This window comes from Juglans regia, chromosome 7 (genome assembly GCF_001411555.2).
Source record: "Juglans regia cultivar Chandler chromosome 7, Walnut 2.0, whole genome shotgun sequence".
NCBI classification, from domain to species: Eukaryota; Viridiplantae; Streptophyta; class Magnoliopsida; order Fagales; family Juglandaceae; genus Juglans; species Juglans regia.
This window is the reverse complement of record NC_049907.1, coordinates 42,196,158-42,221,895: the sequence shown is the minus strand read 5'-3', so window position 1 is coordinate 42,221,895 and position 25,738 is coordinate 42,196,158. Positions and strand designations below refer to the sequence as shown.

The window sequence follows — 25,738 nt, the reverse complement described above, 5'->3', positions numbered from 1 at the left end:
AATTTCATCAAAAGGTAGAGATGTAGACACGTCTTCGGTTGCTTTTACTTGAGGAATACGTTTTCCATACCGAACACATAAATTATGCGGTAGTTTAAAATAGGAGGAGGGTGTACACTGTACAGGCAAACTGCAAACAGTAGCGGGTAAGCGAATACCGACGAAAGTAGAATCTTTTATCGCCACGTTTAATGATCGAAAGAAGAAGGACAGTCACGTGGTGTTGACACCTGTATATGGAACAAAGTTGAATGGACACGTGTCTTTATTTGATATTTAGTTATTTAATTAATAAAAAGTATGTATGTATGTATGTATGTATAGCCAGTCTCCCATCTATATAGTGTATACCAGAGATACCCATAAAGCCATTCCCAAATTTACAAGTTAATCCCATCAATCTAATCCTTCGACATGAGACAGATAAATATTCTGGAGGGTGTTCTTGTCATTTCCTTATGTTCTGGGCTAAACCTCCGCTGCAATGGTTCTTGCGAAGTAAGTTAATTGTTTTTTACAAACAACGTCAATCTCGCCGTCTTTATGTCTCTCTCTCCGCCTCCACTGCAATGGTTCTTGAAAAGCAAGTTCGTGTAATATTTCCAGAACTCTGGAGAGCTTCCAACGGACGTGGTTTGTGCTCCAAAACTTGAGAACTGATATTGATACCTGGTGAGACTCTCAGTACTTGAAACTGTCCAAGAAAGTTTGAGGATTGATGGTTTTCATCTTTGAATTATAATAGTTCTGCTTCTTTTGAATTATTCTCTTTAATGCTCTAAAATTATGTCTCGTTTCCTGTTTCTTCTACTTCTTTTTCTTTTTTTTTCTTGTGGGCTTGAATGATTGGTTGTTGATTGTCTTTTTCTTTTTAATAATTTTATCATTGGTTAATAGTTATATGAGGATTATGGTTGCATCTTTATGATAAATCATAAATGGGTTTTCTTTAGTTTTGATGAACTTGCAAATTGACTGCCCCAGATTTTACGTTAACGGAAGCGAAAAATGCTATCTGATCATTTCATGTTAAAATGCGATGAGGTTTCATATGTTTGCAGGTTTATGATAAAATGGTTTTCTTTAGAATTGATAAACTTCCAAGCTGACTGAACCAAATCTTGGGCAAACTGAAGGGTGGAATAATGGAAAAAAAAAATTGTAATCATTGTTATCTGATCATCTTATGTTTAAAACGTTGACGAGGTTTCGCTTAAGTTGGCATAAATTTTTAAAACCCAAAGTGATTGCCCGGAATTTTGATGGGATTATGGAAAATAGATGCTGGAATCATTAAATGTTTCTAAAATGTTCCTGAGGTTTAAATTAATCTGTCACGAGTTTTGAGCTTCTAAGAATTTTAAGATGCTTTTTAATTTTACACCAAGCGAAGGGTGAATTAACTTAATTTTGATTTGTGAATATTGAGAAAACGTTCCTGAAGTAACGTGCGAACTGTTTCTTAGGTGTAGACTATGATGGATTAAAGAGTCAATTAATTTATTTTGACCGTGCTGATTAGAAAGGGTCTCTCACCAGCCCTGCCTTCAATCTCAAAGGGCACATCTCCTTTTTCAGTGATGACATACCCTGTTAAAGAGTTTGCAACAAATTTTCTTACTTTCTCGTTTACCCTTCCTGGTTCTAATATCCCATTCATTTTGTAGACAAGTAACTTTTATTTCTCTGGGCTCTGTTGGCATGCTCTTGTTAGTTGAGGGATAAGTTAGCGCATGTCATGCATTATTCTTAATGTCAGGCTACCAAAAACCTTGGAACCTTGTTGCCACGTTGTCTTCTGCAATCTAGAAGACTTGCTGCCTTGAATGTGATTGTAACTGCAATTCGTACATGTTTGGGCATATCATTTGATAGACCTGCATCTAGATGATATTAATGATGGGGAATCACCACAAGGGAGGGTGCTTTATAATATGAGAAATACTCTAGCCACAAATAGATTACACAAAAGTAATCTCACAAACTGACGTGGCTTGATGTGGTTTGTTAGAATGTAAAGTTACTTTTATTATAGAGCGGTGCTACAGTCACCGAATAGTGTATTTCAATTTTTCATTTTTCTTTTCTTTTCTTTCATGTATTTTTTTAATCATCATAAATATTTAAAAAAAAAATCACAACATCATTAAAAAATATATTCTTAATCACTAAGTAAATAAAAATAAAAATAAAAATAAAATCCATTCGGGACAATTCGGGACCCAAAGTATTTCTGTTTATTATAAAGTAGATCTGGCGGATCACACGAAGCTACGTCAATTTGTAGAATTACTTTTGTGTAATCCCTTTGTGGCTATAGCACTCATCTTATAATATTATGGGTGTCGTCCTTTTTTTTTTTTTTTTTAAAGATGGGGAATCAATGAATTATAAGTTGTGTTGCGGTTTTTCCTGTCACTCTGTCAGCATTTGTGGGTTTATTACCAAAATGGTATTTTTTATGCTTATTATTTTTGTCAATGCACTTAAAGGGGAGTCAGCTGATTTGAGTTGTATCATGGGGCATTGGATTGATTTGGCAGGGTGTAGATAAAATTGTGGACGCTAGAGTCAATACAAAAGCAGGATGGCAACTGAGAGCGTTATGGGAATGGTGGAAAGCAGCAGAGTTAGAAAGTGGACCTCTTCTAAGGATGCTGCAGCTTTTGGATTCCCATTACAAAATATGGCAGCAGAGCAGTTGGGAGTACTCTTGGAGGGGCAAAGATTTCTTGGAGATCAACTTAGCATAGTGCCTAACAGAAGTGGTAGCGCTCCACCAAGCATGGAAGGTTCACTTGCATCGATTAAGAATCTTTTGATGCAACATAACTCTCATGCCAATTCAAGCTTGGCTAATTTAAGTGGTGTGCCGGAGGAACAACTAAAATTTGATCCAGCTTATTCTGCATACTCCAGCTCTAAGATCAAGTTGAACCCGAGGATTCCTCCACCTCTTTTCTCGCAAGAGAATCAGTGCCTAGTGCATCAAATGGGTTTTTCTGGCAATAATGCGGGATTGATTTCTGTTGATGATAGTTGCAATGGGCCCTTGCATCTGTCTCAAGGCTCTCTTTCTCCTCATATGGAGGAGTCTGAGGATGATACTTCACCAAGGCCAGCTTCCAACAATTTGGCTGAAAGTGGTACTGCACTTATGCCTGGACAGAACTCAGTATCTTTGCGTAGTCGTCACAAAAGTTTGGTTGATCTGATTCAGGTACAGATTTAACTGCATGTTTTGGATTCTAATCTCAATCAACAAGTGTTGAACTTTTCCATGCTTTTGTACGTTAAGTATGTTTAAGCTCCCAACTCTCTCCGTCATCCCTCTTCCACCCCGGTGGGTGAGTGGTCCTCATTGTTAAGTATGTGTTTTCAAATTTTCCTCCGTCACTAATGAAGCCATTTGCAATGGTACAAGGTTTCTTTTTGTTCTCAGACAATGTGGCAAGGTCTCAGTGGATGTAAATTAAACCATGGGCTTGCTCTGGTTGTTAATAATTATCTTGGTGTCCATTAAGCGGTCCTTGAGATTTCAGTAAATTCGGATTTCTTATTACCCCTTCCTTTCACATTCTGTTTCATTTTGTTGGTGGATTGTAGGAAGACTTCCCCCGTACACCTTCTCCAGTTTATAATCAGTCTCGTTCATCTGGCCATGCGACAACAGAGGGATCGTTTGATTCTGATGTCCATACAATTTCAGCAAATGTCTCTTCTATTGATGCTTCCAAGCTACTGGAATCAAACTCAGGCTCTACTGACGTTTGTTCAGAGGCTTGTGCTCTGGATGCACGTCCTGTTGGAGTGACAGTAAATAGTAATCCTTCAATGACCTCCTTTACAAGCTCAAGGTGTCCTGATGCGAGAGGGAGCCCACTAACGCCAGAATACAATGAATCAAGCAATAACGATTCCAGTTTAAAGGATGATATATCATTCAGTGGTGGTACCCTCAGGTCAGACATCTCCAAAACGGAGACCAAAACTATAGCATCTAATGCAGAGAGTGACGGGAAGAAACAAGAAGAGCGTTGGAATATGGCACAACAGCATCCCTCTGCTCAAGGGGGTATTCCACATCAAGTTCAGGGAATCGAAGCCCAAGTTCGTTCTGAAGGAATGAGTAATTCTCATGGTGCCACTGAAAAAGCTCCCCATGATCCTAATTTTTCTTCTGTTGACATACAGTCTTCATTGCATTCTCATGGACTTGTTCCTCCCTTATATGCAACAATAACGTCAGGACATCCATATGACCCTAATTTTTATCCATCAGGGCTGTTTTCTTCTCAATACGGTGTTGGGGGGTATGCTCTGAGTTCAGTGCCTCTTCCCCCATATATGGCTGCATACCCCTCTCATGGTGTGATGCCTCTGCCATTTGATCCTGCTTCTGCTCCAAGTTTTAGTGGTCAAACTGCTGGTGCTTTAATAGGGGAATGCATCCCACTTGGAGGTGATGTGCAAAATCTAGGGAAGTTTTATGGGCGGCATGGATTAATGATTCAACCTTCTTTTGTGGATCCTCATCATATGCTTTATTATCCACATTATTTTGATAATGCATATAGCACTGCATTCCATTCTCAGTTGGCATCAACAGGTATTGTTGGGAGCCAGGATAACCCTTTGTCAACTGTGGCCTCTTATATGAGCTATCAGAAATTTCAGCCTCAGACAAATCTGAGCATTCCAGGTCCAAGAGAAGTGGGAAATGCTAGTGGTCGTTATTTTCCAACTTCTCCTAACTTGGATGTCATGACGAAATTTCCTGCATCACCTATTCCTAGTTCATTACATCCATCATCTCCGGTTGGTGGAATGAGTCATCTTGGTCAGCATAGTGAGATGAGGTTACCTCGAAGTTCGATCAGAAATTCTGGACAATATTCAGAGAGGCAAGGGCAGAGAAGACTCAACAGCTTTGTTGAGCCCAAAGGGCACTCTCTTCTTGAAGAACTGAAATCCAGCAATGTTCGAAAGTTTGAACTCTCTGCTATTGCAGGGCATATTTTTGAATTCAGGCAAGGCTCTAAGCTAAATTTTGCTTTTTTGTTGCTCTTTTCGTTCCTGTCATCTACAAGATGTGATTTCTTTACTCTTTTTGTTGTGCAAATAATAATTTTGGATTCGTGTTTAATTCAGTGTTGATCAACATGGGAGTCGATTTATTCAGCAAAACCTGGAACATTGCAGTGTTGAAGACAAGGCATCTGTTTTCAAAGAAGTTCTTCCACATGCTTCAATATTAATGATAGATGTTTTTGGCAATTATGTCATTCAAAGGGTATGCTTTCAAAACTAATGTGCATTACATTGGATATTTGTGATCTAATATCTTTCTGGGCATGTTAACTTTCTGAATGGCTTGCTTGATCATGGGAATCCTGTTGATATTTTACAGTTTCTTGAATATGGAAGTCTCGAGCAGAGAAAGGAACTTGCAGATCAACTTGTTGGACATATGTTGACTTTAAGTTTGCAGATGTATGGTTGTCGTGTAATCCAGAAGGTATGCTAGACTCTTATGATAGATGTGCAGCTTATAATTCCACCAAATATGCTGCTCAATGAAAATATATCTTGAGCATTTGCATTATCGTTAGAAAAAGAAAAGTAATCTCATGCTTTTCAACCTATTAAAAGGAAGAAAAAGAAAAACAACGTATGCATTACTCCATGTGTAGTATTATCTCTGTTTGTGTCAGGGCCCAAAACTAGGTTTCAATGTCGAATAGAAATTATTGAAGCAGAGAAAAACAAATACACTCAGACGAACAATTTATTGTGGGTTTGGGCTCTGGTTTACGTCTATGATGACAAAAGGTTGTTTGAAGTAATTAAGATTATAGTGCACAGCAATGGCTGCCAATATGCTTGCAGATCACCCCCTCCCCTCCCCTCCTTAACTCAAAAAAAAAAAAATTTGCTTCAAGCTTGGGGATGAACATAACATGTGTGATCCTTAACAAGAGTAGATTTCAATATCGCATCAATGAAGCTTCTTTAACTTCTCCTTCTTCCTTAGGTCCACCAATGTTGTTCAGTAAATTCACTTGCTGGGTGGCGTTTGTTGAATAAGAATATTTACACCCTGGAATAATAGTCTCTATTTATTTTATGAAGGAAACTTTTAGAGTTCCTTTCTTCAGCCTCCCACCCCCTCAGTCTAACCTTCCCTTTCCAGGGATTTAGGTGATGAGATATGTTGGCGGGGAAGTACAATTTCTGTTGGTTTTGTGAACAATGTAACCTGAACTGAAAAGGGAAGTTTCTTTATTTTTATTTTTATTTTTGGAAATAGGTATTTGCTTAATGAGTTCGTTTGATGTTTCTTTGCTGGGAAGAAATCATGTTTGGTTGAAATCATGGCCTGATGATGGTTCACCTTTATAATATTTCCCTTCTACTATATCTTTGATAGCTTAAAGAAGCCATTGTTTTCTCATTGGGGAGTTTAAAATAATATCACGCTCTTCGCATTTCTTAGTGGCACTACATACTTAAAACATTGGTATAGGGGATGGTCTTTTCCAGCTAGGCATTTTAAATCTGCCTGTTGTCCCCATTTGGCATAGCATTTGGCTCGTTAATGGCCTTGTCAGGACCTTAACCATTGCAGTCTTAAGCTGTGCAATCCACCTCATGAGTTTATTTGGCTGTTGATCTGTGCTAAATTTGCATTTTAGGTCCTTGAAGTTATTGAGCCTGATCACAAAATACGACTTATGCGTGAGCTTGATGGACACGTTATGAGATGTGTACATGATCAGAATGGAAATCATGTTATCCAAAAATGTATAGAAAGTGTCCCTACAGAGAAAATTGAATTTATTATCTCAGCTTTTCAAGGTCAAGTTGCCACGCTTTCTACTCATCCCTATGGTTGTCGTGTCATTCAGGTAATCTGCTCACTGATAGTTTGGTGGAAAGGCTCTACTAATACTTTGTTGTGGCTTGGTATTGAATTTTTTATGTTTTGATTTGTGATAGAGAATTCTGGAGCATTGTTCAGATGAGCTGCAGATTCAATGCATAGTGGACGAAATCTTGGAGTCTGCTTATGTTCTTGCTCAAGATCAGTATGGCAATTATGTCACGCAGGTTGGTTTTGTTTGCTTTCCAAAGCATTCAGTGGTAGCATTATCTGTCATTAAGGTAGTGGCACAGGCGAAGGTGAAAGCAATTTTGTTAATTAAATTTGTATCATTTTTAGCATTTTGTTCATTTGCATCCGTTATTTGGTGAAACTGATAGCAAGTGCTTTTTGGAAATATTCTTGATATGGCATGTTTGAAGGTGTGTTGTAAAGAGAGGCTTTAAGAAGCGGCTTGTAATTATAGAAAAAGAGCAAAGATAAGAACTTTTGATTGGTGCATTAAAAGGGGTTAGTGATGCTGTAATTTTAGATGCTTTCAGGTTAAACTGATTTGTTGGTCTCTAATTAATAATAGGTAAACATTGGGGCCTTACCCTTCATTTTTAGTTTGTTCACAGAGTTGATGCTTGACTGTTCTTGTTCAATTAAATATTAAGGTGGATATAATGTCTTGCAGCATGTTTTGAAGATGGGAAGGCCCCATGCAAGAAGTCAAATAATCAAAAGCTTCACTGGGGCAGTTGTCCACATGAGCTTTCATAAATATGCTTCAAATGTCGTTGAGAAATGTTTGGAGCATGGGGATACTACTGAACGGGAGCTCTTGATCAGAGAGATTATTGGGCAATCTGAGGACAATGATAATTTATTGGTGAGAAGTTTTTTTCTTCTCTTCTTTAACTTGAAACCATACAAGAAGCTCGTATAATTCATATTATCAGTGACATCCTGTACATAATTATAACATGCCGTCCTGATGATTTTACCCTGTGCATTGGCTCGACTGATTGATCAGTATGACCCACTAAGGTCAGCAAATCCAAGCCAGGCAACCAATAACTGTTTCTGTCAGAATTTGCCTATGAACATATCTTAAATTATGCGTTTACTTAAGGAATCACATATCCCTGAGTATTCATTTCTAAAGTGGCAACTAAACCTTTAAACATGTTAATAGAACTGTTATAAGAATGCCTGGGAAACTGGGACAAGCCATTCAAAACCATTGCATAATTTTACAAGACTGATGAGTAACGAGTTTTCCTACTATTCTGATGCTATTATGTCACCCATTGATATACAATGCGCACCCAAAAATTTTCAACAGAATCTTTTCTCTCCCCTGTTAACCAATTCTGCATTATTTGAATCTCTGATAGACAGGATGTTTAAGGCCTCGTTCACTTTCAAAAAACTTTTCATCTCATCTCATCTCATCTAATCACTACCAATTTTTCTAAATTCTCACACAAAATATAATAAACAATTCTACTTTTTCAAATCCAAAAACAAAAATAATATTAAAAAAATATATTCTGATAATATTTTATTCAACTTTCAACTTTTATCTCAACTCATCTCATCTGCGAAAACAAGTATGGCCTAAGAGTTTGACACCAAAGTATGGTTTTTGACTTCTACTACTTGCACCTTCCCAATTGTGTTCAGTACCTTACTTACTGTGTGGTTTAACTGTTGAGATTGTTTTTCCTGTTAAAATGTGAGCTGGATATTTAATTTTCTGATAGTCTGGATATTAATTCTGGTTGTTTGAAACCCTTCTCTCTTTGTTGATCTTTGATGTGCATATGTTCTGACATCCTTTGGTGACATGAACTTACTCCATACCCAATTTTATTGCGTATTCTTCTCCTGTCAGTGAGCTTGTTGTGAGGTCAAATAGAGACATTCCAATATCGAGATGAGAAGAGCATTCAGGATTCCACTCTGTCATTTTGCAGTTGGCTAGTCTTTGGGAATAATTAACATTGAGTGCAGTATAATTCAGCTTGGAATTTACTTTATGCTTACTGATTGGTTCTTGTTTGACTCCTATGTACTAGACAATGATGAAGGACCAATTTGCAAATTACGTGGTCCAGAAGATTCTCGAAACAAGCAGTGATAAACAACGGGAAATGTTACTAAACCGTATAAGACTTCATCTTCATGCTTTGAAGAAATTCACCTATGGGAAACACATAATTGCTCGATTTGAACAACTATCTGGTGAAGGTGCGTGAGTTTTCCGTCTTTAGTACGTGCACATACTTAAAGCCATGATTTTCTTGTCTCCATTTTATCTATAGTAAAGGTTAGCTTGGCAGTATTTATACACATTTGTTTGTAGGCGCCTAACGATAGATTTACCCAAATGCTTATTTAAAATTTAGAGCAGAAGGTCCAAATAGGCAAAAAATTTACTATCATCAGGCTGTTTCTTGGTGTGAGCTCCGTACACCATACTCTTAGGCATGTTTGGGAATTGAGATGAGATGATAATTTTTTGAATAGTAATGAAATGATTTAAGTTAAGATGTTTTATTGGATTTTGGAAAAGGAGAAAGAAAAATTTGAATGAAAATATTATAAATTTAAAATATTGTTAGAATATAATTTTTTAATATTATTTTTCAAAATTTGAAAACGTAACATTGTTTTTTGTGTTTTGTTTGGAAGTTTGGAAAAATTGTAATGATTAGATGAAAAAATTGAAGATTTGAAATTGAAAAGTGTTTGCGTTTGAGTTATGCTTGAGAAGTTTTGAGATGAGATCATATCACTTCCCAAACAAGCCCTTAGCCTCCTAGTTTATTGTCTACTAGTTTTCTTTCAGCACCTTGCCCTTGGGATACTGGGTGGTTTAATTTTAATCTTTAGCCTTAACCCTTGGGTATGCAAGGTGCTTTCAAGGAGAAAAATTGCATGGCTAATTAATGCTAACATCCAGCATGCTGGATAGTGCTACACCCTTCCTTTGAACATACCATGGGTTCCATGTCATGAAAGGAAAAAAAAAATGTAAATCAAACCCCACACTGTAGTCTTCCTGCACACGTGCATTTAGTGCGTCACCGCGGTGCTACAGATAACAGTATTTTGACAGTTGCCTTGGATTTTTACTTGTTTCATTATGTTTGTGGTATATCAGTGGCCCCTCCCTTCCTCTTTCTGGTTCTGGCCCTGACATGAAGAAACATCTGTTGCATGTACATGTGGGAAATTCTTGCGAAGAGTAAAGGCCTAAAACCATTTTTTATTTCTAACGTGCAGGAATCCAATCCTTGGAAGGAGGAGAATAAGGTACTCTCTGCATGGGACAGCAGGTCGTCTAAGTGAAATGCAGGAAGTTGGCAGCAAGAACGACTCTGCTTGTAAAAAAAGTTAGAGATGGACAAACACATTCCATTCTTTGCAAATGTAAATTCCTTTATTGCATCTGCTACGGATGGCTGCCTGTTAGGCGTAGCTAAAGTATATTTTATGTAACTTCGTGTAATCAAATGGTATGCTTGTGTAGTCAATGTATATAGAAAATGAGCAATGATCATTGTTCAAAGCAATCTTATTGCTGGGAAATTATGCTCAGCTCACTGTGGTTTCTTGTGCAAGTAGTATTTGTCTCAGTTCATGAGTTTCTGTTAATATCTGCTTGCTTGACCATACGGACATTTGGTTCTTGCATGCATTTTATTTTGACAATGCTAGGTTCACAAAAGTCTACGGCTATAAAGAGATTTTATAAAAATAAACTCACAAATTAATATGATTTTATATGATATGTTACGTCTATTTCGCAATAAAAATAGTTTTATAATATAATTTACTGCATTAATTTACGTCAGTTTGTGATATATCGCTCACATTAGTTTATGAGATTTGCTATATATTCTTGGATTAAATATTTATCTTTTATTTTACCTCATTCGTTTTAAAATGTCTAAGGATTTTTATGTATCCTTTGCTGGTCTCAAGTATGTCTGTGTGTGGGAATAAGAAAAAATGAAGCTTTCTTAGGAAATAAAAAATAAAAAGAATTGCGGGCTAAGATTTATTATGTTATGTCAAGCATTTGATGTGTATATTTCATCAACTACTGTTATTACTTGCAATTTTTATACAATTTATTTTCAATGTCATTCTATTAAATATAATTTTAATATTATAAAATTACGCTTTTATTTTTTATAGAGTTGTAAAATAGAAGTGGATTATGGGTTTTATTACCATCCAAAACAACAATGACGGCAAAAATATAATAATAATAATAGAAATTTTTTCAAACAAGCTGGTAACAAAATTCATATTTACTTTGGTTTTTTTTTTTTTTTTTTTTGTTTCCTTTTTCTCAGTTTCGACTTTCTATTCCGTTTGTTATTCATTATCTTCGCATAATACATACAACACCTATTTTATTTTTATTTTTTATTTTTTTTTTAAAAATTGTTATATTTTTTATAAACTAATTGATTTTATCTATTCATTATTTATAGATCACATATTTTGTAAGAAAAAAAATAAAAAATAAAAATAAAAAATTTATATATGATATGTGATGTAAGAAAAAAAATAAAAAATAAAAATAAAAAATTTATATATGATATGTGATGTAAGATGATGAGGAGAATTTTTCTTCTATTGGACCTAACTGATAGGAAAGATAAAAGTCGATTATTCTACAGGTGTCTCACGATATGCTGCCATTTATTGAACGAAAGAATGCTCAAAAAAATGAAGGAAGAGCGAGCGAGGCTGCGACAGAAAAGGTTGATTGATGAAGGAGTGAATCGCGAGGGCTTCAATTGTGGGGAATGGATAGCAATGATGGTAAGAACAACAACAAAAGCAAGGGGAGCAGTAGACAAGGGAGGAGAAGCCACTTTGGGATGCCTTTGATTCTGCTGATCAGCGGTACTTTGGTGTACTACCACTGCGCATATAGGAAGGCCAGCCTTCTCTCTTTGGTCTCCGACGTCCTCATCGTTCTTCTCTGCTCCCTCGCCATTCTTGGTCTCCTCTTCCGCCAATTAAACATCTCGTAATTACTTCTTACATCTCTCTCCTTCTCTCCCCATTTAAAGAGTTTTCAGAATGTTCATAATTCGAGTCGTTGCCTGTTCTTGGGTAATTTGCTTGAATTATTAGCGAAATTTAGGGTTTTCACTCTGTGGGTTCTGTTCTGGGTTTTCGTTCTTGAATGGTAGTGAAATTAGGGTTTTTCATTTTCTGATGTGTTGCTTGGCTTTCTTTTTTCTTCTTTCCTACTTGAAAACCCTAATTCTTTGCAGCAACTAAATTAGTTCCCATGGGATCTCCAGATTTGCCCTCTATTGTTAACGCGTAAATACGTGTTTCCTTGTTCTAACAATCTGATTTGTTGCAAAACATCGTTGTATAGGGTACCCGTGGATCCACTTGAGTGGCAGATTTCTCAGGACACTGCTAATGGCATTGTTGCGTGTATAGCTAATACAGTTGGAGCTGCGGAGTCTGTTTTGAGGGTTGCCGCGACGGGGCATGACAAGAGGCTATTTTTCAGGGTAATACTCTCTAATTTTAGTTGTTTCCATCTTAACATTGAGCTTGTCCACAGTTTCTAGTACTCCTGGGTTTGTCAAGTTCTAAGCGAATTGGCATGGATGGAGAAGGCATATATGTTTCAAAAACGCTGCAGTCACTTTTGCATACTCATTGCGCACTCCACTAATGTAATTGGTTGTGTCACTATTTTTTAATATAAAATAACTGATTTGACCAATCACATCAATGAAATATGCAAGGAGTACGCAAAAATAATTGTATGTAACAAAAAATTGCACATTTGGTGAGCACTCTTGGTGGCTCCCCTCTGCGGGTGTAGCATCACCCATATGTTTATTATTATTGTTGTTATTATTTTTCATAGCCAAAAATCATTGACATTAAGCTATTTTCAAGAAGCAACAGATTTTCTTCACCATAAATGTGATTTGTATCCCAGACTAGAATTATAGACTCTATATATGAGATCCATTTTAAGATAATATCTTTCATGATAGATTTTGTATGATTTCAAGGTCAAAATTAGTTATTAACTAGTAGGGTATTTCACTGTGGGTTCTGAGGTGGCTCATTTCACATTAATGTGTTGATATTCTTTTTTTCTTTTAATAAGTACTGTGTCAATATTCATCAGAGAATGAAATCAGTAGCCTATTTATTGCTAGGGTGGAAACAACCAACCAGAGAATTAATGTATGATGTAAATCCCTGCAGGTGGTGGTTTGTCTGTACATGCTATCCGCTTTGGGACGATTCGTTTCAGGTGTTACAGTTGCTTATGCTGGTATGTTGCTACTTACATCTGTACATGATGAGATTATGTTTATATATTGTGCCTGAGGTTAACTACTTGTTTGGTTCTGAGAGCTAAAAGTTTTTGCATCAAAGTCATTCGCTTCTTGATTTATTACTTCTACTTTTCAAATTTCATGCTTATACCCTCTTTTTGGTGACTTATTTGAATTATTTTCTATGGGAGACAGGGTTGTTCTTGTTTTGTCTATACCTGTTAGCAGAGAATTCTCAATCAATCGGCTAATGTGTGTCTCAGTTTCCGAGGGGAAGAAATGGCTCAACTTCAGAGTAGGAGATGATGTAGTCTGTGATTTTTAAATTCATGCATGCGCAGTTATCTTAGTACAACTATTATGGTGACCCTCTTGGGATATTCTTGATAATTGTGGTAAAACTGTAAAAGAGTAGCAATTATTTGGAACAGATGCACGACTAAATGAATGCTTGCCTCAGCTCATTTGACTCGATCCTCGTGGGAAGATCCACTCGAAGTACATGAATCATGATAAGCACAGAACAGTGGTTGTGGCTAATTAGCATGATTAAGATCCATGTAGCGGCTTGTTTACTAATTACGAATAAGAACCATTTCTTTTCGTCTGCCCAAATTCAATGAGTCCTGTTACATGGTCTGGTCTCTATTTTAGCAGAGTTTCGAAGCAGACTTGTGGATGCTGGGAGATATACAGAAGACTGAAAGAGGAAGTGGATTGGTCCAAGGCTATCGACAAATTAAAATACCAAATAAAGACTTATCTAACGACTAATATGTCATATTTTAATTGACTTCTTATCCTAATAAAGTCAGTTAAAATATGATATAACTAGCCAACGTGATTAAAAATAATTAAATTAAAAATAAAGATTATAACATTACTCACTGTTTATCCGTCTAAGATTCACATATATAAAGTATATCACTTGTTATTAGCAATGGGAGTATTTTGCCTGGCTGAGCCACATGGCCGCTCAAAACCGGAAAGGTATTTTTTTTTTTATAAAAAAAAAACACTAGGAAAAGAAAAGACCAACATTTAATTACCAATAACAATAAATGAAAAAGATAAAAATAAAAAATAAAAAAAACAATCAGTACATTAAACCTTATGGTGCACCAAAATTTAAGCTCACCAAATTTTTTGGTCGGAAGTCAACAATGCTGTAGATAGCATGGGGGAGCCCCTCGTCCAAAACCATGAACTTCCCTTGGGAAAAAAACAAGATTTGATGTCAGGACCATGCCGAGCCACCAAGAGACTTCAGCATGCTAGTTGGTTGGTGGTACCTTCCACCTCGTAATTTCCAGTAAGCGACCCCAACATAAGTCTTCACTGTGAACTTTATGTGGAATCGTGGAGGATGTATCAGAGATGACCTTTCCCAACAAGTAATATGTCTTTCCAAGCTTCATAAAACATCCAGGTGATGCCAGAGGATGGCATGACCTTTAGACAACTAGCCCCCCACCCTCTGTAGAGTCCCATCAGGCCTTTCTCCTTGATCACTTCCGAAAGTGCTGCTGCCATGTGGGGTGGGCACTTACCCTCTAAAGCTCCCACCATTAGCCTTTTCCTGGCCACCTCCAAAGGAAAGCTAATTGTACTAGCTGTAAAACCTGGCAATGTATGAGGTATATGGAATTCAAATTAGTTGAGAATGATGGGGAATGGACGAATGATAATTTCGTCTGAGCTAATTGAAACTTCATAGTCACAAGGCACGCACAAGAATTCTGATCAATTAATAAGCAAATAGTTCCAAAACCCAATTAATACGTTATATTGAAGCTATTAATGGGCAAAGAATCAGTTCTAGTTCAGACATAAGGATCCATAAAGTTTTCAAAGCGATTATTATACATTATCAATGGGGGGTGGGGGAAAAAAAAGACTGGGAAGTTAAGACGCCAGTTTCTCATTATCTTTGTCAAAAGGAATTGAAGGGGTTCTTTTAAGCTTATATTAAAAGAAACCAAGAGAGATTTTTCATAAAGACCACATGGCATTGTTGAAGCCATGTTGCTCACCTGCAAGAGCTCCAACCAGAAGCATCTCTGGACGACTTAAAGACTTCTTATTTTTTGATTGGCAGTAAGATTTCTTCAATTTCTCGTACATGAAATAGTAACAAGTACTGTAAGGAAGCATGCCAATCAAAGTTGGTGAGATACCAGCATAAAAGGCGCCAATACCTCCATCCTTATAAATTTTGCTAATAGCAATGCTTAAACTAGGGTATACTTCACGACTGATAGTCAACCGATCCTGTAATAAGAAGTTAGAAGGAAAATAATCAGTTTGGTAGTGAAACTTACGTGCACGAGAAAAGGCTTCGGCATTCATCATTGAATATCAATAAGTTAGAAGAGTGTTAAAAACAAAATCTACTTCCAACCATATAAGAAATAAATAGAACATAAAGGGGTATATGACGTTATCATGACGGTTCAGCAGAGATCATATGTAATTAATGTCCAAGAACATAAAAGAATGGTTGGGCACTTCTCTCAAATTTCAATTTTCACAAGATTGTCCCTAGCGAATACCTTTAAAACCTCGAGGGGATGGCAAACGAGCGTGCTAACAATTCCAGCAGCTGCACCGGCCACGGCAACTGGAGAAATCCAGGAGAGAGAAAAGTTCAAACCGACAGGGCCAATTTGTACCCTCGGGCATTCCGTTTGATTCCATTTCTCTTGTGCTGATGTCATTGCCCGTTTTACACATTCAAATGTTCCAAGCTCAATTGCCTGGGTAGGGATTATGCGAAGCATATTGATTGCATTCCCAGCCCATAATCCTTGCCAGCCCTGCTGCTCAATAACCTCAATGAAACTACCAGCAATGTGTTTGGATCCAACACCAACCACCATTCTTGTCCTGAAAGTTTCATGTCACAAGTCACACTATGTATTTCAGGCTTTATTTTTTGTTATCATAAATTTGCTAATAACAATAACTGTTTCAAATCTCTAATTTAATCAAGGTTCAAATCTTAAGAAGTTCAGTGCAAATAAGACCTTTGGGACATCCTCAAATTTCATAGCTTGCATTGGATGGGTTGAGATAGTCGCTGATTTATGACAGCTAAGTTGGTCGTTAGATGATTTTTTTTTTTTTGTAAAATGAAACTCCAGAAAAGAAACCAAGCCAAAATGTTGTCAACTGTTATTCAGCAAATTTAAATCAATATTTTGGATTATCCACACAAAACCACAAATTAATTCCCAGCACTAAAGTAAGACTACCCATATTGAGTGAACCTAGAGTACACATCTTTAGAATACTGGTTAGCATTGTATAATTTCAGTTTATTAATTCCCAGTACAGGGATTTAATTACTTTATTAATTCCAAATACTAAAGCAACTCTACCCATATTGAGTGAACCTCAAGCACGCATCTTTAAAGTACTGGTCGGCATTGTGTAATGAATAATCACAGATTAATATAGATCACATCCATCAATACTAGTCAGCATTGCATAATCTTAGTTTAGTGTAGACCACATCCATCCAAAATATGTAACATCCATACCACAGTGTGTGTGAAATATACACCCTACAGCTCATCAAGAAATTAAACAATATGGATTTGTTAAGAGAATCTAATACATACTGATTTTCTTCAAAAAAACATACGTGGCAAGTGTTAAGAGTGCAAAGCATAGGAAAATAGCCTGGAGTGATTAAACAATTAAAGGGGAAGCATTCCGGTTAATATGCTTTCATAACAGATTATAACCCAAATGACTGTCCAAAATTTCTTCATTCCCCATTTAGTGAGTGCTGAAGAAATTAGCGAAATAAACGGAGGTGGTTTTCTGAAATTTTATTCATCATACATCAAAACAAAGCAGCTAAACTACTGCAATGATCTAAACCAACTACTAATATCTACTTGATGAAACCACTAAATTGTCGCCTTAAGTTCCACCTAGCTCAGCCAGTAAATCCTTTGGCCCCTGTATGGGATCAAATCAGCTTCCCAAGGGATGTGGTGATGGGACAGGGCTACCTCAATTTGTATATACGATCAATGCAAGCTGCCTTCAGTATCAAGCCACCAGCACCGAACTTTTTTTATATATAACTAACTAAAACTTTATTAAAAAAACCCAGAAAACGCAATCCAAGTACACTGGTGGTGGCATACAAGAGAAGCACCCTTATAGAAATTTAAGAAGATGAGAGAACTTTTTTCTTATAAGTAAAAACAATGGTCAACTGGTAATAGACCTAATTGATGTGGGAGTTTATCACAATGGAAGATGAGAGAAAACCCACAAAAGGAACCATGAAAGAACAAAAGACAGGGTATGCAAAACAAATTGACAAGCTACATAAAGTAAGCAACAATGTATGTGGTGTTTCAGGGATCAAATGACATAGAAAGCAACCATCATTGATCAAGATGGCCACAAAAGAGAGATTATTAAACGAGTAGTGCTATACACCACACTCACATTCTACTTTTATCCCACTATGTAAGATGTGGCACATTTATCACCATTGGATGATAAAAAATCATCCAATAAAGGATAATCCAATTGTGATAAATGTCATATCTTACATAGTGGGATGAAAGTAGGATAGTAGTGTTGTGTATAGAATTTTCCTTATTAAACATATATAACCAGATTCTAATTTGCCAATAAAAAATATGTTTTTTTCTTTATTGACACAAGATGTCCGAAAACAAAGTCCCGACTAATCCCAATGGTGCATAGGCCCTCGGCAAGGAGTTTCCCGCAAGTGCACATTGGGTGACTAGAGGGGAAGTTCTATAATCCGATGGCCCCCTATAAATGGTTTGCACCCAAGAGAATTCAAACCTTAGATTTGGAAGGAGCATAACACCAAGACCAAAGCCTTTACCACTTGAGCCAACTCCTAGGAGTTTTTCAATGAGCAATTTGATTAAAAACATAGAGAGGCGCAACCCTAACATCCAGAAAGTATGCAAAAGGATATACCCAACTAGCAAGAAAAAGAAAGAGCAGAAGTCTTTGAAATCAGAAAGCTAGTGAGTTGGAGGGTGCCAAATAGAATGATTTTAAATTCTGATACCATCCTCAAACGATCTTCAAAAGTTCAAGCCTTGCGTTCCAGACAAATGTTTTGAAGAAGTATGTTACTGCCAAATGCAACATCAAGCACAAAGGAACCATCCTAAAAACTTTTTTTAACTTTTGTCACTTCCAGAAGGACACCACTGGCATACCAGCCTGCCAACAGCACCACCACTCCCCGGGACATAATACACTTAACCCATAAAGTAATTAACATCGCTGCTCATTATTAACTTATGAAATAAGAAGTGAGAAAAATTAGAAAAAAAAAAAAAAACACAAAGCCAACCTGATGGTCTCGAGAGGAGCAAGTATGGCTTTGGTCATAGCACCTGCTAAAGCCCCGCTAACAAACTCACGAACTTCCCTCGTCTTTAAAAAGTCCTGAATTATATCGAAGCATGTCAATGAGATATACCCAATTGAAAATGAAACCTTTTTGTTTTTACTTTCTTATTTCAGTCGCCAAAGGGACTGCCACAACCAATCTTAATTAACAGATAAAAAATAATAGTAAAAGCGTGCGTCATAAACCTGTAACACAAGCCGCAATGTCCATGGGAACACAAACCGTAGCCAGGCACAGAAATAGAAAAGGTTAAACAACCGGAAAGCCTTAAAAACAAAACAAAACAGAAGAGAGAAACTCTGCTGTTATCTCTTTGCAGAACACTCAATTTCTGAAAAATGTTTACTGATGTGATCCAAAATAAAATTAGTTTCCACCCTTGAAATCAAATCGTTCGTGTATACTTTTGTTCTTGAAGAAAAAAAGGCAATAAACAAACAAAACAAAAGATCTAAAAATTTCTTTCGAGGACTTTGATCCATTATCTTAGCTGCCAAGCACAGGGCTTTGTAGAGCAGAAACAACGTAGAAAACAGAGTTCTTGATTTCCTTGCCCCTCTATTTTCTCGCCTAATGAAAACTTATATACAAATACAATTCCATTGTAATCTCTGCGGCTGGGACCTTGATAAGTGTTCACGATGGCTTCTCTTTTCGATTATTGTTTGAGTCTCAGATTTCCATATATCGTTTGCTCGCGACCAGAGACATATGGAAACAGAAGTTTCTGTTTCTTTTTTTTTTTTTCTTTTTTTTTTTAAAAAGGCTAAAAGTGGCAGTCTTTATATTTCGCTCAAAGTAGGAATAGTCTCTTAATTTCTTTTCAAAAATTTTCCCGTGATTCTCCCGGCAACCAAGCATTAATCGTTTACAATAAAATGAAAGGCAAAAAAACAGAGAGATATGACACTCACTTTGACCATACATCCGAGGTCTGGAACTTGAAATCCTAACTCGAAATTGGTCTCCTTGTCGATTTCAAGCTCTTTGGGAAACATCATCGACCCGTATAATACGTCTCCAAAAACCCCAGTGGAGCTCCTCTTCTTCAAAGACTGCGATTCAAATGCCATTTTTGTTAGTTTTATCAGCAAACAGTGTTTAGAACCTATATTTATCCAATTGTGCATATGCAACTTGCAGGTCTATCATAGATTGCTACACAAATATATATAAACGCGTGTTCCATGTGAATGAACATATAGAAACAGGGGAAGAGACAGCGATAACAAAGTTTTGTCACGAAATTAGAATTGATGCCTGAGAGTGAGAGGATGGTTTTTGAGACATTGAGAGAGATTGGTGGCCGTGAGATATTTTTCCTTTGTTTCTTCGGCTTCCGGAGCTTTGCCGCTTTGGATTTTTGGAGGGTTTTGGTTTTGGCCCTTTTGGTGGGTTTTTTTTTTAACTTTTTTTACACTTTCTTTGTTTTTTGATTGTTTAGGGTTTCTTTCCGCGGAGTACGGAATTTGGGCATTCAAGAAAACAAAAAGAAATAACAAATAAATAAACAAGTAATGGGGTTGTGTCTATCAAATGGGGTTAATTTAATTTTTTTTTAAATCACACAGTGTACGAAATTAATTATAATAAGATAATGATAGATCCACTACCTTTCTATTACTCATATATTATTTTTTTTATTTTTTTATTTTTAATTTTTATTTAATAATTAAAAAAGTGACTATTAGTAAAATTATATATTTTTTCTTAATTATTAATGATGTTAAAAAATACTTAAAAAAATAATAAATATTTTAAATACACAATAGAGTATTAAACAAGGCCATTTGACTTAAAAATAGACTATATGAGTTATTTTTATATTACAAATGATATTTATAATGTGCAAGTCTCGCCAACTATTTTTAAAACAATGAATAAATTTATGATCCATATGAAACAATTATTTTGTAATAATGAATTATACATATTTCTTAAATGAAGTCTCTACGACTGTATCTAGCATTCACAGTGAACTATTTATTTGATATGCAAATTCATGAATTTTGGTGACTCTTTGAATGATCTTGCATCAGAAGTCAATTAATTGTTTGACTATGCTCTATTGTTTAATTTCAGAGTGTCTATCTAACTAAAAATATCATTATACTGAATACTTCTTGCAGCTCATTGTATCCTGCATGTGATAAATTAATACTTAGGTGAACTTGGGTCGCCAATTGACATCTTCTTTTTATTTTAATTCTTTTATATATATATATATATCATTTTGATTGATTTAACATATTTAACCAACTATTAACGACATACTAGTAAGATGATCAAAATCAAATAATTTAAGAGCACAATAAGTATATAAAAAAATAAAAAAATAAAGCATATAAGTCGACCTATCTAGAGGCAAATTAAATAGACCATTTTGTTACTTAATCTTTAAATTTTACATGATAGTATATATTACAAATCTCAAAAATTATCCATTAATAGACGAGATAAGTATTCCATAAAGTTGTAATTTGATTTATCATCTCATTAACTTTTTATGGTAAATTTGTGTAAAGTTGTCTTGTGACAAGTCCAAAGGTCTCGTTTGGTTATAAAAATGAGATAAAATAATATAGAAGTTAAATAAAATATTATTATAATATTAATTTTTTAATATTAATTTTGTAATATTAGATAAATTATTTATTGTATTTTACGTAATAATTTAAAAAATTATAATAATTATATGAGATGATTTGTATAACTAAACGATGCCTTAATATTTTTTGAGCCCACGAAATATTAGTTAATCCGATTTGGCAAGGCATTGATCTCCTTAGAATCCTCAAGGTAACTGAATGAAATAAATGATACACATCCCATGTAGGCATAAATTTCTCAAATAATGTAATTATATAAGGGTGCGGCTACTATGCCGCCCCATTTTGACCGCTGGGCCGTAATTCCTTTCTTTTTTTTTTTTTTTCTTTTCACATTTTTTTACATATTTAAATATATTTAAAAAATAAAAAAATACACCAATACATTTAAAAACACTTCTTTAATTACTAAGTAAAAAAAAAAAAAATTTTGACCAGCGGTCAAATTGAGTGGACAAAATGAGGAGGCAAAGTAGCCTTTTTCATTATATAATGCGTTAACGTAAATGTCTCGAGTATATAAATCGCATATCATTTATAAAAAAATAGACCGAAAAAATAATTATTTTATATTTTTTCATAATAAAATCTACTGTTTTTCAAAACGTCTTATGAGATTTCCATACCCAATGCCGATCAAAAGATCTGCACACCTAATGCTCATACGTACTAGTACTAAATTATTTTATGACCTTGTCATTGGAGAGTTCCCGTCTGAACTTCCAATATTATGGAGGTGGTTGTTTTTTTTGAGAGGAGCGTTACGGACTCTAAAAAAGTTCTATCAATATTTTCAAATAAATTATGTATGTGTAGTGTTTTAAGAATTACAATCTCTTTTCATTATTATTTACAAATATTTTCAAACAATTTCACCATCCAAACATACTAAGACTGTTCATTCGGACTGAAATTTTTTCCAGCAAAATTTCAGCCCGGTACCCATATGACTAAACTCGAATATAGCCGAGTCGGATACCGGGTTTAAAACTCGAAACCTGGATTTTAAACCCGGTACCCAGGTTTCTTTTTTATCTTTGAACCTATGGTTTCTTTTCTAAAATCCAGATTTGTCTCGTAACCCCCTCTCTCTCTCAATCAGAAGAAATCCTAGCATCCTTCCCTCATTGACGACGAAGAAACGCTAGCCTCCCTCCCTCAGTGCCGACGAATAAACCTTGTTATCCTTGTGACCTCATCATCGTCGTTGTCGACTCGCCTCATTCTCGTGACCCAAGGTCTGTTCTTTGCGATTTGGGTCCCTTTTTTTATTTCGATTAGGGTCTGTTTTGTTACGATAAGACAATGCTATCTACTGATGTTTCTTCTCACCCTCGATCTCTCTCTCTCTTCTCATCATCTCTATCTCGCGTCGTCAGATACCTTGGAATGACGACGATGAAATGCTACGGCTTGTGTAGCTTTCATTCAAGTAAGATCTGTGCTACGACATTTTGTACTAACATCCTTCTTCTACTACGGTTACAATATTACGTGCTAGATCTGGGTTTTTTTTTGTTATTTTGTTAAACATGGGTATAAAGTATATGTTGCTAGTTTGATAGATTTATAGTTTTTTTGTTATTTTACTAGTAAAATGGCCTAGATAACACACCCTTTCTCATTTGGCCTTGGGTCTTTTTAATAGCCAATGCTAAGAGAGTTAACAAGATAATTAGTTGTTTATAGCCTTAACTATTCTTAACATAAATCTAGTTTTTCATTTTGATATTTTGCTCGATTTGTTATTTTTTCTAGTCTTGGCTTGCTTTATGCGATTGGGTTTTTATTCTCTTTGTTGATTTTAGATTTATTATGACGTGAATGTTAGAATGAAGTAATCTTTGTGTAGTGTTTTTATGTTAGATTTGGATTTGTGAGACCTATAGGGGGAGAAGAGTGAAAAATATCCATAATCACAGAGTCTCCTAATAAGATCTGGATCCGAGTTTGTGAGATATAAATCGTGGGCATAAATTTTAGATGATGTTGAACCCATTTTCTTATAGAATTTTAGTCATTCAATGAATACTTGATTTATATTAAAAATATGAGTTGATTGCCTCTTTAAATGGACACTGATTTCTTTGTTACATTAGTTTTTTGTAGCCTTTCACTTGCCCAAAAGAAAATTGAAGAAAAAAACATGTTTCAAATGACGTTTATCATGATGATCTTTTGTCTGATATCAATTGCATTATTGATCATTTTGTTATGATTTTTGATTTCATTATGTTTGTAATTAGTTAGGGTTTAAGGATCTCGATTCAGTCAAGAGAGCTCGTCAAGACTCGAACCCACTATTCTATGATTGTTGGAATAAGAGCTAATTGATGGAAAATTTTCTTATTTTTTGCATACAATTTGTTGTGTATTAAAGTTTGATTAAAGCAATGTATGTATTTTATAATATTTGTAGAAAATTAGTTCAAACAATGTAATATGCAGTGGATTGCATCCTCTATGTCGCATGCATTTTAGATGGTGAATATTGATTTTTTTTTATACATGCATTTAGTTACAAAATTAATTAATTGTTTATAGGCTTACACTGTATTTAAGAGTTGATTTTTCTCTATTCCTTTAAAGGCCATCAACTGATTTTATTCTCAGCTAAATGGAAACAAAATCTTATAAATTAGCTTTTGAAAAAAAAAAAAGGGGGTACAACCTGGAACTTGGATTTATGGATTTCAAAAACCCATATTCATTCGGGTTTCGACCTGGGTCTGACCCAAGATGACTCGGTCCGAGTTCTGGCCTGGGTTTGAAACCTAGGTTCTCGGGTCGGAATTTGGATGAATAGTTTTAAAACCTACTAAGTTACGAGCTTCTAATGAGACATTTTTATAAAATAAAAAGATAAACATATAACTATTATAATATTTGTTTATATAATTATATTTCAAATGAGATGTATATTTATATAATAATCTATAAAATTTATGTTGTAAATGAGGGGCATTTTTTTTTATAAAATTAACATATTTTTATAAAAATATTCTCAATTTAAAATATTTCTTAAAAGAGTTATAAAAATAATTATATATATATCATTACTTGTCTTGTTAACGTCGTGTTTCACACACATTTGGGTAAAGTTCCAACAACTTAGGCTTTCGAAAACGAGCCCTGCACAAGATAAAATATATTGCGGTTTTGAGAGAGCGGCCTTGAGACTAAGGAATATCCAATGTCAAATTTAGTAAATATTTTTAGAGTGTACTAAATAAATAAGAGAGTTTAGGGATGAAAGAATTTATTCGTACATTGAATCAACTATTTATACCATACTTGGGGAGGTGCAGATAGTCTTTTCCACAATGTCCATATTTCATTTTTTTTTAATATGCTGTTAGACTTGTTTGAATGTGACGTGACTTTGTGTCGGCTTCATAATCGTGGCATGTGACTTAATTAGCTGCGCTATTAATGTGGAGGTTCCCTGACCTCGATCATTAATTAGCAGAGCCATTAATGATGGTCTGATGCCGATAAATCGAGGGTCCTCCGTGTTACTCGTGTAACTCGTGCACATTTTGTTTTCGATGGATGGCATAGTTTATCAGGTCGTGCTGTCTTGTGGACTAGACGATGTCTTTTTCAAGTTGACATTTCGTTCTTTGCTTGGATACAAATTCCATTGGGCTGGATTTTTGGGCTGAGGTCCTGTGGGTTTTTTTTAAGAGAAAAATTATCTTTATACATCTATTAAGAAAATAAAAATTTTTAAGAATAATGATAGATACGATTATAGATTGTATATATATCGTATACTCTTTTTGAAACAAAGTGAGATATATTATTAATTTTTTTTAAATAAATGAGTTACACATCCACATTTTTTGATTATAAATATCATTTTTCAATTTTTAACGAAAAAAATTAAAATTCTTTTAACACCGGCCCCGGCTATACTTATTTCCTCGGTCAACGAAAGACAAAAACTCGAAAAAGTACCGACAGCTATTATTTCTAAGCTGACCACTTGAGTCCTTGACCAACCCAGTCAATCCATATCCCCTCCCAAAAAAAAAAAAAAAAAAATAGCAACAAAAATATCGACTTTTGGGTCTAACTCGGGGGGCCAAAGCACCTTGTAATTAATCTTTTCCTTGATCTCTTCGTGTCCTTAAGATACTTCCATGGGTGTGCAGGACCACTGAGAAAAAGATGCTTCCAATGCAACCAACTTTCGTGGGAGATGAGTCATTGAGTATCCCCAACCATCGTGCAAAAGTTCAACGAAGTGCTGCCACTTGCATTAAATCGATCTTGGTCGTACTACTTGGACGTAATACATACACATCGTCACATCCACCGACTGATAATAAATTTGACAAATTTTCAAAAGTTATGTTAAATACAGTCTTATATACTTAGAAAGAAGTAACGTTTACTTAAAAAAAGTTAAATTTTTTTAAGTGGATTTCGATTTTTTGTTTAATTTTTTTAAAAATAAATATATGATATTTACACACTACGTGAC

The 25,738-nt window shown here is 35.2% G+C and overlaps 3 protein-coding genes across 4 annotated transcripts; 2 read left to right on the top strand and 1 right to left on the bottom strand.

Moving 5' to 3' along the window:
- The first annotated feature begins 496 nt into the window (after positions 1-496).
- LOC109012850 (pumilio homolog 5-like) lies at positions 497-10,528 on the top strand. The gene is made up of 10 exons (XM_018994691.2): positions 497-672; positions 2,544-3,220; positions 3,607-5,030; positions 5,152-5,293; positions 5,411-5,518; positions 6,696-6,908; positions 7,000-7,110; positions 7,563-7,757; positions 8,950-9,121; positions 10,160-10,528. Exons 2-10 carry the CDS (start codon positions 2,588-2,590, stop codon positions 10,186-10,188), a joined length of 3,027 nt encoding a protein of 1,008 aa, XP_018850236.2. The 5' UTR covers positions 497-672; positions 2,544-2,587; the 3' UTR covers positions 10,189-10,528.
- Positions 10,529-11,530: 1,002 nt separating this feature from the next.
- Positions 11,531-13,689, top strand: LOC109012853 (reticulon-like protein B22). The gene is made up of 4 exons (XM_018994694.2): positions 11,531-11,924; positions 12,285-12,426; positions 13,142-13,211; positions 13,411-13,689. Exons 1-4 carry the CDS (start codon positions 11,698-11,700, stop codon positions 13,464-13,466), a joined length of 495 nt encoding a protein of 164 aa, XP_018850239.1. The 5' UTR covers positions 11,531-11,697; the 3' UTR covers positions 13,467-13,689.
- A 421-nt stretch (positions 13,690-14,110) lies between these two features.
- On the bottom strand, positions 14,111-20,024 carry LOC109012852 (probable mitochondrial adenine nucleotide transporter BTL1). 2 transcript variants are annotated; one of them, XM_018994693.2, is made up of 6 exons: positions 19,901-20,024; positions 19,555-19,695; positions 18,581-18,675; positions 15,768-16,101; positions 15,249-15,486; positions 14,111-14,837 (listed from the first exon to the last, which is right to left on the bottom strand). In XM_018994693.2, exons 1-6 carry the CDS (start codon positions 19,928-19,930, stop codon positions 14,587-14,589), a joined length of 1,089 nt encoding a protein of 362 aa, XP_018850238.1. In that variant the 5' UTR covers positions 19,931-20,024; the 3' UTR covers positions 14,111-14,586. The 2 variants fall into 2 exon arrangements, with proteins under 2 accessions (XP_018850238.1, XP_018850237.1); XM_018994692.2 differs by lacking the exon at positions 19,901-20,024 and having other exon boundaries at positions 19,555-19,878.
- Between the last annotated feature and the right edge of the window lie 5,714 nt (positions 20,025-25,738).